Below are 18,709 nucleotides of genomic sequence, written 5' to 3' on the forward strand. Positions count from 1 at the left end.
AGAAGAACATGATTAAACCAAAAGAATATAGAACGAGAAACATACGCCGACTCAAACCCACTGATCAGTGGATGATCTATTACACTAAACAGAGTTCCACAATAATAATAAGAATAATAACAGGCTACCTCCATGGTGACCAATAGAGTTGATTCTTAAAACTTGAAAGATGAAAACTAAAAACATCACAGAACTTACGCCCAGAATGCAAAGGGGATATTCATACAAAATCTATGCAACTCCTACCTTCCTAGGGACCTTTGGGATTCACTGAGGTCATCAGTACTTACAAATGAACCAGGAGCTTTGACTCATGAAACAAGGATGCTCTTAATCCTATCCTGGGTCCAAGTGGCAGTTTTCTTCAAATCATCATCATCAGATCCAAGACACTCACCCAAAAAGTCTGCACAGGCTTTCAGGTCCCCAAACAGCGCCTTTGTATTTGTGCCAAGAACATCTGCAAGGTCACCCATCACAGCAGCTAAGGCTTTTGTCAGCTGGACATCCCTGCAAGACAAGGAACGGCAAAGATCAAAATCATATTCATAATGTGTGTATGAGAGAGAGAGAGAGAGAGAGAGAGAGAGAGAGAGGCATACCTGTTTTGCTCCCTCAAAACCAGTTCAATAAACTGCCAGAGATGTGATGCATAGGGCAACATGACCTCAGACTTTGAACTCTTAAATCCCTGAAGTATACCAGAATAAGCTTCAAATATACTGCACTTCAGCTGGTTGCCGTACTCCTGTAGATCAAGATCATTAGAGTCCATCCCAGCACAAACCTCTGCCGCTCTCTGCATCATTGGCACTACATAGGGAACATACTTCTCAAAATTCTCCTCTATTGAGAGAGCTATGTCACTAAAGACAGAGAATATTGGAGGCTTGACAGACCGGTCAATAGTGTCACTGGAAAGATTTGCCAAAAGAAGTTGCATGATCCCGTCACAATACGGCAATACCTTGTCATTCAAGGCACGAACAATGTCACCAACTACACCAACTGTAATAGAACAGACTTGATATTCCTGATAATTTTGCAATCCCATCTCCAAATACTTATAGAATTCAGGAAGGTATTTGGCAAACTCAAGTCCAGTAGCATGAGCAAGGGCACCAATAGCAAGCATTGCTTCCTCATGCACAGTAGAGCTTCGGCAAGCAAAGACATTAAGAAACAAAAGCATTATCGGATCTGCCTGAGATAATATAATAGACCTGGTTTCCAAATCATCAGCACTGCTGACTTTCTGGATTATAACCTGGAGGACACCACAAAGAGAAGCCTGCAAGTCGGCTTGCTTTTCCTTGTCAATCTGAAGCTCTAAAGTCTGACTCAACTTCTGTAAAATCACAGGGAGTAGTTCTCTAATAATGTGTGATGTTTCTTTCACATTGGAACACCTCACTACCTCGTTCAATGATTCATAAGCAGCAGACCTCAATCTAGAATCATCCACATCTGTCCGACTGGCAGCAAAGAGAAGACCTTCAATGATCCTATGGATATAAGGGGTAAACAGCGATGAGTGCCTTCCAGCATCCTCATACCCCTCAGCAAGCTTATATATTGCCCAACAAACCTTAACAGCAACATTTGGAGCATCCTTAATACATTCCAACAATACTTCCACTACTTTGGGAAGGTTATCTGAGGAGATGACAGAAAAGCCATCGGCAGGACTGTGCAGATACTCAAATATACGGCCGATAGTCCAGGCAGTAGTGTCTTTGACATGATTGTTTCCATCTTTCATCAACCTCAATAGGAAATCTAAACCTGAATGGACCAGTACAGATAGCTTTTCGATGGATGGGCCTTCAAGGATTGAGCCAAATGCCAATGTTGCTGCTTCCTGACATCGCCAATCTGGTTTCCCGATGTTGTCCTCCACAAATGGCATCACCAGAGGAAGAACTGCATCACCAACAGTTCGTGCAACAAGTCTTAGGCATGTCCCACCCGCCATTGATATATTCCAGATGCCATCATCCTGGTCTACATCTTCTTCCTGCTTCAGCAGAGTTTCCAGCAGCATTGGAACGAGATATGATAGAGATTTTTCTATGAAACGTGAATGCGGATACCCAGACTCCCCGACATCATCAGTGTCATACTCTTGCAGTTCTATTTCTTCATCACAAATGGAGCTCCAAAACTCAATCGCTTGGAGGGCAACAGGCTCTACATCCCCCTTTACAGCGTTTGAAGTAAGCTCAAATAGAGCTTGCATGTATGCCTCAAGCACGTCATAGTATGTAGAAGCAATTGAAGCAAGGCACTCAAAAGCCGCCTGCCTAATCTCCACCTCCTTCGACAGTGCTGTTTCACAGACCATCTTCATGATGTAATTTCGTTCCATCTCATTTTGAAAGTTTGTCTCAGCAAACTCCAAGGCATTATATAGAGCCTTTGTTGCAGCAAGACGGACTTCAGGGCTATTCTCAGCAAGGTTCATTCCTTGCACAACAGCTGTAAGAACAGAGTTCACCTCGTCTTGCCCAAGATCACTATGGGATATCTCCTCGCATATATAGCCAAGAGTTTCCAAGGTTGACTGTTTCAAATCACCAGAGCTATCTCCCTTAGTCATGTTATTGAGCAAATATCCAATTAGCTCAGGCCACTCTTTCCGGGGGATATCAATAGAAGCAACTTTGGCAATAACTTGAGCAGAGGTGTGCCTTGCCTCTCGCACAGATGACCCAAGTGTCAGTAACAGCCTTTCCTTGATTTGGGATTTAAAAGCAATATCAACAGTCATCCATTGTTGAGCAAGATGTTCCTTTGTAACAGCATCTTTAGCGTCCAGGGAATTCTTCAGAACAATACCAGCCAACCTCCGGGATTCAATTGGCTTTTCATTGTTGGCTAGCTCAACTGACAGCGACAGAAGATAAGCAGGAACGTTTTGCTCTTGAAATTGCCTCAGAGAAGACTCCGCTTGAGTACGTAATCCTGCATCTGCTGATTGAGCTGCTAATAGATACTGAGTGATCTCCATGGCCATTTCTTTTCCTCACTGACAAAAATAAAAACACCAAAGGAAATATAAGATCAGATAACCAGACATAAATTATTGCACAAGGATCACAAAACCAAAACTATATATATGTATTCAAGAAGCTCACAGTCCCTTTAAACAAGAAAATAATGGTTCGGGACAAGAAAGATTCCGAGGCTCTATCATGAAATAGACACTGTAGCAAAACAAATATAAAAAAATTCTATCTGTGTTTTAAAGATGTCCATTTATCAACCCAAACCTGCTTCCTGCATTACCTCAAGGTGTAAAGTGCACACACTGCGCCATGCAATTAACATCTCACCAAATAAAATGCAACCAGTACACAATCCCAACTATCAATTTCTACAGTACAACATCGAAGAAGCTCAATTCCATTTATCATCATGCAAAATTAGCTTGAATTACAAAATCCTACCTCCGAAACTAACACGAAAACAACATCCACATCCTTTTGAAACCATTCAAATAGTTAAACCCTAAAACCCCCAAATACCAAAATCGATAAGTTGACATCAGTAATCTACACACATCATAATATTGAAACCACAACAAAACCGCATTAAACCAGAATCAAAAACCCTAACCTCACTAAAGCATGGCCGCCACAACTATCCTACTCATAACAAACCGAATCCAATTCCAAACACATAAGAAACACTAGATCTACACACAGCGAAGTAAAATCAAAACCATAACATCGAGATTAAGCAAAGACGACTACCTCCAATCGGCGCCGATGACGCGGCGGCGAGTACAGCTCTGAAAACCCTACTTCGGCGGCGCAAGTGGGTGACCGCGGCTGGTCCTCCTTCTAGGCTGCGACGACGGAGAAGGAGAGAGAGAGGGAGAGAGGGAAGGGCGGTGGAGGTTAGGGTTTGGATGGTATCGGCGATTTGAAGAGGTCAGCGAATTTCGAATGGAGTGAAGGAGCGGGAGGGGAGAGAGGAAAATGGGTCGACTGGTTTTTATGGAAATAGAGTATTTATTTAAGAACGAGCGGGCAAGGCTGCCCGGGCTCACCGCTCTTGGGAAACCCTAGTGTGTTTTTGAAATCTCTCACGTGCGAGTCGTTTTGGTTCGTGAGAGGATAAAATCGAATTTCAAATTAGAGATTTTCCGTTTTGGGGTCATCTGAGAATCTCAGTCAGTGAGTGTGACCCATCAGACATCACTCGTTTACAGAGCAAGGGCGTGTTTTATTTTTCAGTTATATTTTGAAATTCATAAGAACTACCAAAACTAGTGTGAATGTGGAAAAAGGAAATGAATGCGAATAATTGTGACGAGAATTTCGTAGTGGGGAGGAAAATAAGTAATTTGTAGTGGGAAAATCGGACGATATTAGTGGAGAAAACGGATGATTTTATGTACTTACAACCTTTCGAAAGAGGGAAATGAATGCGAATATTTGTGACATTAAAAAAGAAAATAGACGATTCAATGTATTTACACACTTATGAATTTTTTTTATAGTTTTAGATATTGTATTATTTACATTCTATTAAACCACCACTGATGCATAGTACATTACCGAAATGAAAGATGAATTCAAAATGGTTGGATTTAGAAATGTTTGTAAATTTATTCTTCTTCTTTGAAGGGTCAATCAGGCTATAATTATCGTTGCCATCTTATGTACTATAATTGTTATCCTCGGATGGAGTATATACGGGTTTTGGCCTTTTGGGCTCTATGTTATTTCCAACTAAAAATGTAGCTCTACTTGTCTTGTGTATCAGAATCTCGTTTGTAGCTTTTAAAGTATATTTCGAATGAACGACATGGCCGGCCCTTGGGAAGTGCAGGCAGCGCACCCGCACTGGGCTCAAGGCCAAAATTCTAATTTTTTTTACTTATTTATTAATAATTAAATTTGATATATTTTAAAAAGTAAAACCACACAAATAAAATTTATTCGACATTTATCGATCACTTACTTCTGCTTTTTCTTTCTTTTTTTGACCTTCTTAGTTGCATTGTTTTAAGAAAACCTCACTATTTTTTCATTCTTTTATCTTTTTCTCTCAATTTTTGATCTTCTCATTTCATTATGAAGAAGACCCATTGCAAGAATTAAGGAGTTCAACTTGACAAATATTTGTATAAGGCCCATTTTTTCGCACTGGGCTTCGAATCCCTTAGGGCCGGCCCTGATGAACGAACATATATTTTGAAAATGGTTGCTCACCTACAAAGACAATTTTTAAAGGATTGTGAGGGACAAGTGAATCTGAGAACTTGAAAATTAAGAAACAAATTTTTTAATGAGAAGATGCACTTGTTACTCACAATCCCTTCGGTGGACAAAGCTAATATTTTAAATAGCTGACATATATAATTGTCGGCATAAATTGAAAAGTATGCTCACCCTTCTTGTTTTGAATCTATGGGGCGTCACATGGATTAATGTAAAAAAAATTATATATATAAAGCTTCGTAGCTCCAAACGTTAAGACCATCCGGATTAGTCCATTCTGGCGACGCGCAACGATAGCACGAATGGTACTGATTGTGCTCCCCCATCCCGGCGCTCCTATTTATACTAGCTAGAGCTCTAATACAAGCCTATGGTAGCCAAAATCTTAAAATTTCTGGAAATTTCCAGATTTTGGTCGCCATAGGCCAGTACTGGAGCTCCGGCCAGTACAGACACGAGCACCGAGAGGGGGAGCACGGCTGGCACCATCCGCGCCGTCATCGCGCGTCGCCAGGAGGGGGAAGATAATTATATATATATATATATATTATGCCGGTGACTATATAGCCATCTTAGAAAAGAGTTCTTGTTCGCTTCATAGGTGAAGATATTCTTACTTCCGTTCCTTGAATGAACGAGCTCATTCGGCATTCATCAAAAAGGTGAACACGAAAACTATCCACGATGTTAATAATCTGTGCGTTACAAGATACGTGAGCTCGAGAGAACATTTTCGACATGTTGGAATAACTATGCTTCTGTAATATGAATGTCTAAATGAGATGAGAAACTTGGGAAATTGTCAAATTGAGTACAAAATGCTAGTGTATGGTGCATTCAATTCGAAGCAATTTGTATATTATTTAGTACCAGCACAATAAGCACCAATAATCTATCTTTTACATGCATCATAACACTATCATACAGACTGATATGAATGAAGAAGCAGAACGAGTGTACCATTTTACAGATAGAGAAACCACAACAGCCAGAACAAGAAACTTCCATATCATCATATGTATATACTGTGCCATACTATACTATACAAGGACTACTAAACCTTGTAAGTTATGCTTATGAGCTAATGTTTTTTGTGTTTTACAATAGAATGAGGTTGTTGTGAACACACTACAGGGCTCTTTATACCACAAAGCTTGTGCTGCTTCATGCGCCATGGGAAGAAACCACAACCTTTAGGTGGAGATTGCCCGATGGTTCTTGACACGAAAGCCTCCGGTTCAGGGTAGTTCCACGGATAACAAAATTCCTGGTTTGAATTGTTCTGTGGTGCACTTAGATTTAGAGCAGATGATGCAGCCAGTGCAGCAGCGTCTGGAAGAAAGCGTTCGATTATGAAGTTTGGAGAGAGTTGGTTCATCTCATTGGACTCTGCGAGCTTCAACTTCAGAGCATCCAAGTGATCATGTTCTCTTTGTGCTTTCTTTTCCACAATGTCTATAGCCTCTGACAATGAGAACACGTCAATGGCATCGGAGAAGGCTTCATCGTCGAGATCAACATCATCTACATGATTGTAGTCAACTGCACCAACATCATCATCAATATCAGCATCACATCCCTCATCGCGGTCATGAAGTTCCTGATCATTCTCTTTGTCCGGAACAACAATGTTTGTTGATTGAAGAGGCCGGTGCCAGTGCCACCAGCCTGGTGGCAGCTTCGGCCGGGGTGTGTCGCCGTCATGGCTATCGTCAGTGGTGTTCGGATACTTGGACTTGCCGGGAGCTTGTTCCCACGAAAAGGGAACTCTTTCTTCACTCGCACTCAACGACCTGCCATGTAATCTAGTGTTCCTGGATTTTCCGGGACGCCTTGTTGAGAGGAGTGGTGCATTGAAGTTCAGCATTCTAGGACATTTTGCTTCTAAAGCATCTTCAAATTCCTACTTCTGATAGCATATATTGAAAGATCTGGAGCTCAAGTTGAGTGACAAGGAGGAAGTGGTAGAAGGCAGTTGAGTAAAGTAATGGTTGGACAGTTGGAATTTATGAGTATCCCATGCAATCCGTGGAAACTTAAACTCACTTCAACATGATCACAGGTAGAAAGAAATACCCTTTTGTGTGAAATTGACTGGGAACCAGTAGCTCAACACAGGTCTCTACCTACATTCTTGAAATGGAGATCATCCTTGACTTGCATTAATACTTAGCATAGCAGTTAATATACTGTAGGTCATTATAGGGATGTTTCACTAGCATACATTTCCATTCCTTTTTTTCCAGAAAGGAAATACAACTTGAGTTGTACCGTCTGTTATCTCTGCCGCAAAATATCAAAGCTAGTAAAGATGAAGGGGCGAAAATCCGAGAAATAAAGATGGAAAAGAGTTCTCTGAATTTTGGCACCCTGAAGCTTCTATGAAAATATTTGACTTTCCGGTTGGTCTTAACAGAAAAACCATGAAGCTTACACAGCAAATGAGAGAACAGCATGACAAGATCACAACATGTATCACTGCTTGGCAAAATTCCACACATGGCAGAGACATCTAAAATTGAATAAACACTCACACATTACAAGCCAAAATATCATGTACAAGACTTTCCGCCATGGTTAACTCTGCTCCCGCCTTTTGTGTAGTATATGTGACAGTAGCAGCAACGAGTCTGTGCTCTACTTAAATATATAAATTGATGCAATCAAATGACAGATGACATATTTACATGCTATCTTGCTCCTCTATTTCCACCTTTATGACCCAGATTTTTCTCTTTGCTCCCAGTTTTTTTTTAAATCCCTTTCGAAGACCATGGAGATCTACAATTGGACTTTCTAGGGACAAAATCCAAGAGATTAACTGTGCTGACAATTTCAGGCCTTGAAAGATTTATAACGCCTCCAGAAGGTCAAGACCAATGACTCAGTGATTATCACCTTTGTTCATTAACACGCTCCCGTGCTTTACCATATAGTTCATGAGTGTCGCCATGGCTTGGGTCAAGGCAGAGAGCTGCTTCACAGTCCCGGACAGTGGACACAAAGTCATTCATAGATTCATGGAATGCTGCTCGAAGATGTAAAAGCTGGAGATCTGGCTTGAAAGCTATGGCCTTACTCAGCTCTTCTATAGCTTCTGCTTCTTTGTGGTCATCCATCAAAACTGGTGGACACATTTTCCATGTTAGTAGTTCTCACACACCCATAAAGACAACATTATCTCTATTTCACTCTCATAGACAAATAAAGGACTCAAAACTGTACAAGTAATGGAGCTTATGACCACAACCTAGGTTCCACCATCAACATGAAACTGTTCAGCAGAAATTTTGCTTTCTTGTTTCTTAAAAAATCTTACGTTTTGGTCAGATAATGACAAATTTCCGGCTGTGCAATCCCAGTATGTTAACCATCATTTTTTAGGTACCACTGTACCACAGAGATACACTACCAAGAAGTTGTTGGGAAAGCTAAGACAAATTCAGGCAGGGGGTATAAGTAAAAGCTCAGGTCGACAAACACAGTTAGAATCAATTACAAGCAATTGATAAACTTCGAGCTGAAGAATACAGTGATTAGAAGAGAGAAAAAAACAAAAAAAACTTGGTTCAAATGACCTGAACTAAATCCCCTTAAATTGTCCAAATCATAGCAGCTGAAACTCAAACTCACTCGAGCAAAATGGACCACTCAACTGCCCATCCCATGAATACCTGGACGTATATTCTAGGCTCTAGGTTAATTAATTGACATGACAGATCTACAGTAAGTTAAGGCCTAAAGATTGTAGATTTAACATTCACAGGGAGTCTCAATATATTTTAATAGCAGCAAAAACAGCAAGCATGCATCAAGACTCAAACATAAACAACAAATAAAGGCATGGAGTCCATGGACTAAGCAAAGACGAATAAATTTGCATCGTACCTGCTGCCCTATATCTGTATGGATATGTCCTCAATGGATCTAATTGTGTCGCCATACTTAGATCACTCTTTGCCATGTCACGATCACAGTATTCTGAACGTTTCTCATAAGCTGAGGCATTGTTGCGAGCCTTCTCTATCAGCTTTGTCATCTCATCATAAGCAGCTTTCCGCTGATTTTTAAGGTGATACACTCGTGCTAGACCCTGATGTGCTCGTGTATGCTTAATGTTTAGTGCATTGGTGTAGCAGTCAGCAGCAAGATCCAGCTTATCAGAATCTACGTAGACACTTCCTAAGTTATTTAGTGCCTGCAGGAAAACAAAACTACCAAACTGAATAAACTGAAGATTAGATGCCAAGATCAAACGTTATTCCAAAGGTGATACTTACTTGTCCTTTTCTAAGGCCATCTGAAGGGCATCTAAGTGCTTCCTCCAGAAGCTGGATTACATACGTTGAAGACTCAGAATCAAGATTTGAGTCTGCTAAAGCATAAGCTTTTAGGAAAAATGCTTCAAATGATCTTTGAAGTGAAATGGACTCCTCAGCCTTTGCCAGTGCTTCTTCACGATGGCCAGTGTCATACAATATCCATCCTTCATACACAAGCCGTTCATGTTCAGAACTAGAATGATTTCGAGCCAATCGCAGACTATGCATTGCGGACTTTTGACAATTCAACCTAAGAATATCAGTGACATCAGAAATACTGCTAGAACAGACTGATACAACAATCAACGAGGATGAAATTTAAAAAATTAATGGATTAAGTGGGTTAGTTCCCTATGATATATCTTAGATCTTGGCCAACATGGTTAGTATATCTTTGTATGATACATCTAAAATCTTGCCCGCATGCAGTATAAGAACATGGTTTTTTTTTTTTTTTGCGGAAAATATATAAACATGGTTATGCTACTAATGTACATGCATTTCACATTTTCACATAAACAGAAAGTGACATAATTTGTATAGATATTAAGATTTAAGTTGTTAAGGAGCATTAGTCCAATTTAGAAAAATAATAATGTGATGTAGATATTACCGAAGGCTCTTCATGGCCAAACACAAGCAACACCAACATACAATCTACCAGCTCTTTTGACAGGCGTACTTACCGTAATAGCAGGAGAGACTGCCTAAAGCGCAGAAGGCTCTTCCCAGGGTCATTTGCCAACATATGATGTACAACAGCTAGAGAACCAATATCATCCACAGAGGACCATCTGTCATATAGTTGCATCCAACAATCAGCCTGACTCCATTGCTGGACGAGAGGATGGAGCAGATCTACTAGATGATCACCATGTAGTTTCCCATGAAACATCATGTAATTCGGTTCCAAAGTCAAGAGTGCCCTGACATCTCTCAGAGATCCTTCAAAATCCTCTAGAGCAATTGAAAACCAAGCCCGTAGTTCAAGACAATCAGGGGTGACCTTGAAACTAATAATTTTATTGATCTCTGTGATGGCTGATCCAATCTGATTCTCTTCCATCAGAGAAACAGCCCTAAACTTGTATGGATATGATAGAGTTGGATCCAATTGAGTAGCCATATTCAAATCCATCATCTTCTCCTTTCCGATGCAATACAGAGAACGCTCCTGATACATCCAACCAACTGGTGTGTAGTCCGAAATGAGCGAGTTCATCTGCTTGTAAGCTACATATTTATGGCCACGCTTGTATTTGGCCCTTGCAACACCCACCATGGAATACACATGACCTGCTTCAATGGCTGCTTCAAACCAGCATTGAGCATCTTTGTATTCCTGCCTCTCGAGCATCACAACCCCCAACTGGTGAAATGCGAGTTGCTTCTCCCAACTTTCAGTAGCACACTCTCCCAGCCTCTCTAGGAGCATCACTGTTGTGTTTGACATCATGTCTTCCTCCATGGCTATCTGGCTCAAGAAATAATATAAAACAAAAGAACAATGCCCGGCCATGGACAATCTTTGCCTAGCTTCTGAACTACAAAACAATCTCATCATGTTAGGATTGTGCACCGAATTCGGAAGCTCTCTCAAAAACACCTGCAAACAAGCTGCCACTAGAAGATAAGCCATCTCCTCCAATCCATAGTCAATCAACACCATTGCATCCTCCAATTCACAAACCAGGGAAGCCAAATGAGCATCACAAGCTGACTTCAGCTCATCACAACAAAACCTGTTTGAAAACGCAAGCATGTCCAAAACAATCCTCACTTGAAAAGAATCCAACTTCCCAGTCCTGCTATACATCTCCACTGCTCTCATTGCCTCCGGAGACACCCCATTCTGTGTGAAATTGATCTTCTCCCTCCTCGTCTCCGTAAATCCCCCATACAACATTGTCCTAAAGGGCGTCGACAGCGATGCAATCTTGTATCTAACACACCTAATCTCATCCTCCCCAATGTAAAATGACATATCAGCATCCTCAACTCTTGATGTTGAACATTCCTCACCTGCTGTCTCACCATCCGCATTTTCATCGCTCCGAGAACAAACGCAGGAATCATAAACAGACTCCGGATCATAACCAGCCACCAAACTAGCCTTGGGACATTCGACATTTCGACCACAGCACGTCATTGAAGACGATCCAACCAGCTCATCCTCCCTCCTCTCGTACCTCAACCACGCCGCCAGCACCACCTTGGTGTGCACATCCACCGCGTGCTGCCTCGCCGACCGGAGACTCCGCCGGAACAGTTTCGGATCCGAAATCCCCCGAAATATCGCGCATTGCTCCACGTACATCTTACATTTCTCGAACTGCGGGCAATCCTCGATCCTGCGGTAAACGTCGGCCAGGGTCTCGACGAAATCAACGGACTTGAGGCCGGGATCAATTTGGGGCTCGAGGAGATCCGAAGCGGGAAGCCCATAGGGGAGAAGACTCTCGACCACGGCATTGTTTCCGGTCGGGTTCGGGGCTTGGAAGCTCCAGTTCGATCTGGATCGAACCGAGTTGACCCGGCTGTGAGCACTTTGAGCAACCTTGTCGACCACAGGGCCATTGGTGGGTGCGGTTCCAGCTGGATTAATGGCGAAAACCTGCGTGCCTTTACACCCATCCATGATCTTCAAGCTGCGCATTGTGGTGAATATATTGTGCTGCATCTTTCAATCACAACAAATGCAAATTCACCGCCCTCCAAAATCGCCCGTATAATTCGCAAAATCAATGGATTTAACTCCAACCCAAAGAACAACTAAAAGTGGTAGCAATCGACACAATCTAGCTATTGCCCAGCAAGCACCACCGTCTGGTCACCCGGAAAAAAAAACCACAAACCGATGGTGCTGCAGGGCAAAATCTTCTGGGTATAATTTTTTTCCGGGTGGCAAATGATTGTTCTTTTTTTTTTGTTCTTGCTTTTGTTTGTTTCCCAAGAAAATGGAGAGGAAGTGGTGGGTGGTGTTTGTTTTTGGGACAGAAGCCCCGAAATGTGTTGCTTCTGTTGTTGTTGAGGTGGAGGTGGCCGTTGCAACGGCCACTCTCTCTCTGTCTCTGTTTTTTTTTCTTTCTTTCTATTCTCCCCCAAACTCTGTGTTTCTCTGATCTTACCTCGTCTTCTTCCCCTAAATATGACCCTTTCTTATTTGTCTGGTGTTATTTTCAAGCGTGTAATAATTGAGATGAGAGTAATATGTGCTCTGTACTCTAGACATTAGTAAGAGAAGGCGCTAAAGTCGGCCATTGATGCCCATCATCATTTACCCGTTTATCTTTTTCCCTCTATTATTGAGTGCAATGTTTTTATTCCATTCTATCATTTCTATGATTCTATCTCCCCCCGTCTTCTTTCTTTCTCTCTCTATCAATCTGCTACAGACTCGCATATGATATGGACCTTTTCAAGGAAGGAGATGAGCTTTACGCTGTGAGATGGCGCGTGGCGTGGAGGGGAACAAATAGTGTACAGATCGGCTGGTTTATGGAACATGGTTGTCCACGTCTCCACGACTATTGTTTTCATTATACAAATGCCAACGTTGCATGTACCTGTGAGAAAGCATATGCAATGCTAAGAGTTATCCAAGATCCATGTCAATTATATGTTTTGTGTTTGGTGATCGAAGTGTATGTTTGCTATTCCCACATGAATGCTCTATAGATGATTCGTGATTGAGATGTTTTTGTTTCCCTTTGTTTTATTCTACAGAACTGTGAATAAATGGTCCTAACATGAATTTACCTTTTACCTAATCCAATATGAGCTTTCACTTAATAATTTCATACACAGATTATGAAAAAATGATACTAATACAGTATACTCGCAAAAAAAATCTGTTGAACATGAGACTCACACGTGTCATAGGATGACGAAAGTACTTACTTACAGTGGCGGATCTAAGGTTCAAAAATTACCCGAACGGAAAAACAAATGGATTTGACATAATTTTTTCCAGTGTTGGCACTGTCCATATACATATCTTCCTCCATTTTCAAAATCAAGAACAAAGCAGTAGCAATTTTTTTTTTCAATTTCAAAAGCTTCAACACCTCCATGAAGTACTGGAGCCTCTAGTACATGAGCCAACACAACTGTTGAATCTGCATATGCTTGGTCATAAGTAAAGCCGAGATAGTGATTAATAAACTCAAATATTATAAACCAGAAATTAATCAACATTCAAAACAGAACACAGGAGATAACGGGCATCAAATGATGGTCTAAGCTCAATCTCTTGATTGTGTCTCTGCAACCCAACATGGCAAAACTCAAGAATATGTGAAAGTGCAGTACCAAAGCCATGGTTCCCAAAGGTAGGCAACATCGTGAAGCTTTTTGGAAACTGAAGTTGCAATACATGATTATGAAGAGCACAAATTTTTTTTTTTTGAAAGACTAATAAAAAGGCATTAAATTCTTAAACTCCGCATACTCGAGTGAATTACAAAATCTAATATTCTTGATGCAGAAGATGTTCAAGAAAATACTTCAAAGCTGATTAGCAAAATCTGGCAAGACTTAACAAATCCTTGTAAAACATTTAACTCATGGAGAACAAGCATTTTACTTCTTTTCTTCCTTCTCAGCCTCAGCTGCCCTCTTTGCCCTGGCCCCAACATGACGGACATTGACCCGCTCAATACGAAGCTTGTCATATGCATTGATTTTCTTCATATCTGCAGTGACCTTCACGAGTTCGGTGACTGGTTTCTCTTGTTGAATTGCCAAGAGAGGACCTTGGAGCTGGGTCATATACATATACACACGCATCATCATGTGTCAAACACACATCGCGCCCGTACATTCTTATGCTATCCATGACAAAGGACATACTTCGTGCACATATGCTTTTATCTTTGTTTTGCAGGTTTGAGAGTCCCTTCTTGATTAAGGAGTTCGGGGACTGGTAGGGGTATGCCACCGCCCGGACACTTATGCTCGGTGACATGTTGATTGATAAACTCCCCAAGCAAGAAGTTCCTCTTACTTAGGGATTGCGGGGGACATGTTGGCACCCCTACTAGCATAGAGCTAGTATGGCATGCCACCGAGCATAAGCATCACTCTCTAGGCGGATATACAAGTCACTATGTGACTCAATCATGATATTCATAGCGTACCTCGTCATACAAGCTTTTCAATGATAGTCAGAACTCACCAAGACACTACCAGGAAGTCACATTTCCGACCTCATCAAGATGGCTCCATAGTAAGCCTAGAGGGGCACTTGTCCCACATTAAAGAATATGTAAATGAGAGGGGTTCCCTCATCTATAAAAGAGACCCCTCATCCCACTTAGAAGGGGGATCACTACTTGTATAACTTAAGGCTATTTGCCTATATTAGTGGATTCAAGTGGACGTAGCCTACCCCAAGAGAGAGAGGTGAACTACTATACTTCTTGTGTCAAACTAACACTCACTAATAACTAACTGTGTGATCAGCCACCCATTCGGTAATCACTACGTTAACAGTTGCATTTGCTAGCTCCTCAGTTGCGGAATCACCGGCCTTAAATTTGCCAGCACGCCTTGGGAAGACAACCAACTTCTGCTTGTATGTCTTTAAGTGGAGAACATTGGTTTGAAACCCCTCAAGAGCACAATCAACATCCAAGATCACACGTCTTCAGCTACCCAGAACTGAGACAGTCATTTGTCAAAATCTGCCCTGCGGTTATAGCATATTAAGCCCAGCCTCCAAAATTTTCTCCCAGCAGTCGCTGGGAGCGCCGTAGCATAGATCCGCCTCTGCTTACTTAGCCAATACCCTTTTATATGAGGAGAAATTTTTTATACACATCATTTATTAATGGAAACTTTTATTCATACCGCTAATTAACTTCCTCACTTAATAGACATTCTTTTAACTTTTATAAATACTTAAAATATTATTTAGATCTCCCCATTTTTCGGAAAATACCCATAATAAATCTATATTATTAGATATCAAATAAATATATTATTCATTCATTATACTTTTATTCAATTATTATAAACAACTCGAAAAATTCTTAATAATTACATAATTCATCTTCTCAAATTAATCTTTCAATCCTAAATTCATAATTAATAATAGTGTTCGTTTTTTCATTCATTGATTTAAAACTCACCAAATAGTTAAAATCAACACGAAAAATTCTAACATCTATTGAAAACAAATTCTCTCAGGTCATAACCGACGTTTATCAAAAAATTATGTAACTTTTCAATTGATACATGAAGGTTAATAATGTTATTTATTGTATTTTAATAATAAAAATGAAAGTAATTAAATCATCTTATTCAATTTATTATTCCGAATTGAGTTTTTTTAAAATAAATATATAAATAATGGTTTGACGAAAAAGGGAAAATCATTTATATTCGCTATTTTCAAATAAGCAGATTAATAACCTCTTGTTTTTTTTCACTCTTATATGTCTTTTTGGTAATTTCACATGTAATAAAAAAGTCAAAATAAACTTAGAAAAATAGTGAGGTCTAAGTGTTGTTTTGAGATGTATGAATAGACGCTCCATTTACTAATAGAATCGAGTTGAGAAATAAGACAATAGGGATGTGTATTAAGAGATTAATGAAGTGTATATAAAATTTCTCTCATATGAAGTATGAAGTGAATTTATCATTTTTTTCAAGTTAAGATATGGAATAATTCGAATTTGAGAATAACATACAAAACTCAAACATAAAATTTCTTGGTACACCTCCTCCTAAGCAAGGTTCAAAATCTCACCGATATTTTCGATATATCCTCTGATATCTCCTTTAAAAAAAAGATATATCTTAGGGGTAAATATCACTTTTTTTCGTATTTGCGATATTTCTTCAATAACATAAAATATCTCCCATATTTACGATATATCTGATATATCTTCGATATTTTAGAAAAATATCCGAAAAAATTTTATTTAAATTTTTTTTATCTCAACTTGAGGATGTCTCACTCTCTGAGAGAATTTTTTGATTAATTAATCACCTCGATAGATATCAAAAAGAAGACTAGAAGAGTAGTCCCTCAATCGGCTAATTTTAATTTTTCGTAAAAGAAATTTGAATGAGTAGTGAAGGTTCAAGTCTTAACTCTTAATAGTCAAGCTATATCAGTGACAACTGCTCTCATTGACCATGATGATGAAAATGGCAAGCTCCTCCACACGTGGTAGAAAATGCAACTGATTTTGGAATTGATATAAATAATATATTATCTGATGAAGTTGTAGACCCGGAAAATGATTCTGATAATGTTAGTGTGTGGGGCGGCGTAGCAACTTCAGATAATGTAGATGCTTGTGGTGGTGGTGGAGATACAAGGTTTGAATATGGACAGTGTAACGACCCGATTTTTCGGGATCGATTTATTTGAATTGGTAGAATTATTATAAACTTGTACGATTAATAAACTGCAATGTTTCGCCTCATGATATTGTAAATCGAAAACGGAACCGTTATCGGAAATTTTAATTACAAAAACGTTACGTTTCCGCGACGAGAGAATCGACTTTTACTCCGTCCCTCGTTTGTGAAAACTTCCTTCACGAATGTTGTAGAGCTCGTCGATACGCGTTCGTGGACACGTCACGCGTTCTAATCGGACGTCGTACGTGAAAGTTATTAATGACGGAAGTTAGTTTCTAATTTTAGAAGTGGGTATAAAAAGGAAATTTTCAGAAGTAGGGTTTCCATTTTCGGAAACCCTTTCTCTCTCTCTCTCTCTCTCTCTCTCTCACCTGCCTCCCTCTCTTCTCTCTATCCCCGACCTCTCTCTCTCCCTCTCTCGAATCGCCACCGGCGATCCACCCCCTCCGGCCTCCGTGGCTCTCACCGCCACTCCCACAACCTTCGCAAGCCTCATCGTAGCAACCCTCAAGCTCGACGCACTTCGCCTCGCCGCCGTGAGCTTCCGCGCGACATCCCGAAGCTCCGTGAATCCCTCCGCCATCCGAGCTGCTCCTCCGCCGACGCAAGCTCTCGGCTCTCATCCCTCTCCACCTCCGATGCCGCATGCGAGTGTTCGGGACTCGAATCGAGCCGCGACACGCCCTCCACGAGGAATTGAGCACCGTCGGCGATCCAAGCATTTTCGGCGCCATTTCGGAGTTCATAGCTTCAATCTAGGTAATGATGCATTTAATTCGATGGTTGTGATGATTGTGGATGAATTTTGGGTCAATTTGATGTAGATTTGAGGAGATCGGAGGAGGAGGAGGGATAGGGAGAACCGTCGCCTTAGGCGGCGCGTGAGGTGGCGTGACGAGGGCAGGGAGACGGCCTGAGGCCGTAGGAGGAAAAGGGGAAGGAAATGGGAGGATTTGGGCGGCGGTGGGCAAGCCACGCGCTGCCACTTTGGGGAGGCGTATGAACGCCACGCGGGGTCGCCGTCGGTGGCGCGTGTACCCCACACGCCGCCACATGCGGCGGCGCGTGAACAGTGATTTCAAACAGTAATTTTTGTAAAATTATTTTTACGTACGGTGAACGTAAAAAGTAATTTACGTACAATAAATGTGAATTTATTTTACGTACGGTAAATAAAAATGTAAATTACGTACAGTATTGTAAAAGTAATTTTCTGAAGGGTAAATCAGTAATTAGTATTTACTGAATCAGTATATACGATTGAATAGTACATGGATGTACTGAAATACATAAGTACTATATACTCGTACAGAAATACTTAAATAGTATGTACTCGTACAAGAATATGTAATTAATATGTATTTGTATAGTAATACGTGAATAGTAACTACGTGAACAGTAATTTCGTAAAAACCAGAAATTGCTTAACAGTAAAATATTATTACTGTTTCGGCATTTAAGGTTTTACATAACAATTCTAAATTCACTTCTTATCTATTCTAGGTGATCGACACAACAAGTAAAGGATTCGAGTTCAGAATCGTGGAATTTACGCTCAAGAATATAAGGTGAGTAAAATCTCACAGTAACGAATCTACCCTTGAGGAGATTCAGAAATACGCTAAATTTAAAAGAATGAACTATGATATGTATTTAATATAGTGGATTGTGTATGTGTATAATTGGTATAATAAGTACATATATATGGTTTGCTATATTATATACTGTCGTGATTTCCGTTTGCGGATTAGTTCATTTGAGTGTTGATATTTATTATTG

The 18,709-nt window shown here is 40.4% G+C and overlaps 4 protein-coding genes across 4 annotated transcripts; all 4 read right to left on the reverse strand.

Moving 5' to 3' along the window:
• Positions 1-44: 44 nt before the first annotated feature.
• LOC126798230 (importin subunit beta-1) lies at positions 45-3,989 on the reverse strand. Its single transcript, XM_050525126.1, has 3 exons — positions 3,756-3,989; positions 603-3,028; positions 45-510 (listed from the first exon to the last, which is right to left on the reverse strand). The coding sequence occupies exons 2-3, from the start codon at positions 3,014-3,016 to the stop codon at positions 312-314; spliced, it is 2,613 nt and encodes an 870-aa protein (XP_050381083.1). The 5' UTR covers positions 3,017-3,028; positions 3,756-3,989; the 3' UTR covers positions 45-311.
• A 2,323-nt stretch (positions 3,990-6,312) lies between these two features.
• Positions 6,313-7,126, reverse strand: LOC126796726 (uncharacterized). Its single transcript, XM_050523469.1, has one exon. The coding sequence runs from the start codon at positions 7,096-7,098 to the stop codon at positions 6,313-6,315; it is 786 nt and encodes a 261-aa protein (XP_050379426.1). The 5' UTR covers positions 7,099-7,126.
• Positions 7,127-7,673: 547 nt separating this feature from the next.
• Positions 7,674-12,658, reverse strand: LOC126798902 (ethylene-overproduction protein 1). Its single transcript, XM_050525985.1, has 4 exons — positions 10,240-12,658; positions 9,512-9,803; positions 9,120-9,429; positions 7,674-8,355 (listed from the first exon to the last, which is right to left on the reverse strand). The coding sequence occupies exons 1-4, from the start codon at positions 12,231-12,233 to the stop codon at positions 8,126-8,128; spliced, it is 2,826 nt and encodes a 941-aa protein (XP_050381942.1). The 5' UTR covers positions 12,234-12,658; the 3' UTR covers positions 7,674-8,125.
• A 1,476-nt stretch (positions 12,659-14,134) lies between these two features.
• LOC126796727 (60S ribosomal protein L13-1-like) lies at positions 14,135-17,513 on the reverse strand. The gene is made up of 3 exons (XM_050523470.1): positions 17,332-17,513; positions 15,006-15,198; positions 14,135-14,314 (listed from the first exon to the last, which is right to left on the reverse strand). The coding sequence occupies exons 1-3, from the start codon at positions 17,511-17,513 to the stop codon at positions 14,135-14,137; spliced, it is 555 nt and encodes a 184-aa protein (XP_050379427.1).
• Positions 17,514-18,709: the final 1,196 nt, after the last annotated feature.

The sequence above is a fragment of the Argentina anserina genome, chromosome 6 (assembly GCF_933775445.1).
Source record: "Argentina anserina chromosome 6, drPotAnse1.1, whole genome shotgun sequence".
In the NCBI taxonomy this organism is placed as follows: domain Eukaryota; kingdom Viridiplantae; phylum Streptophyta; class Magnoliopsida; order Rosales; family Rosaceae; genus Argentina; species Argentina anserina.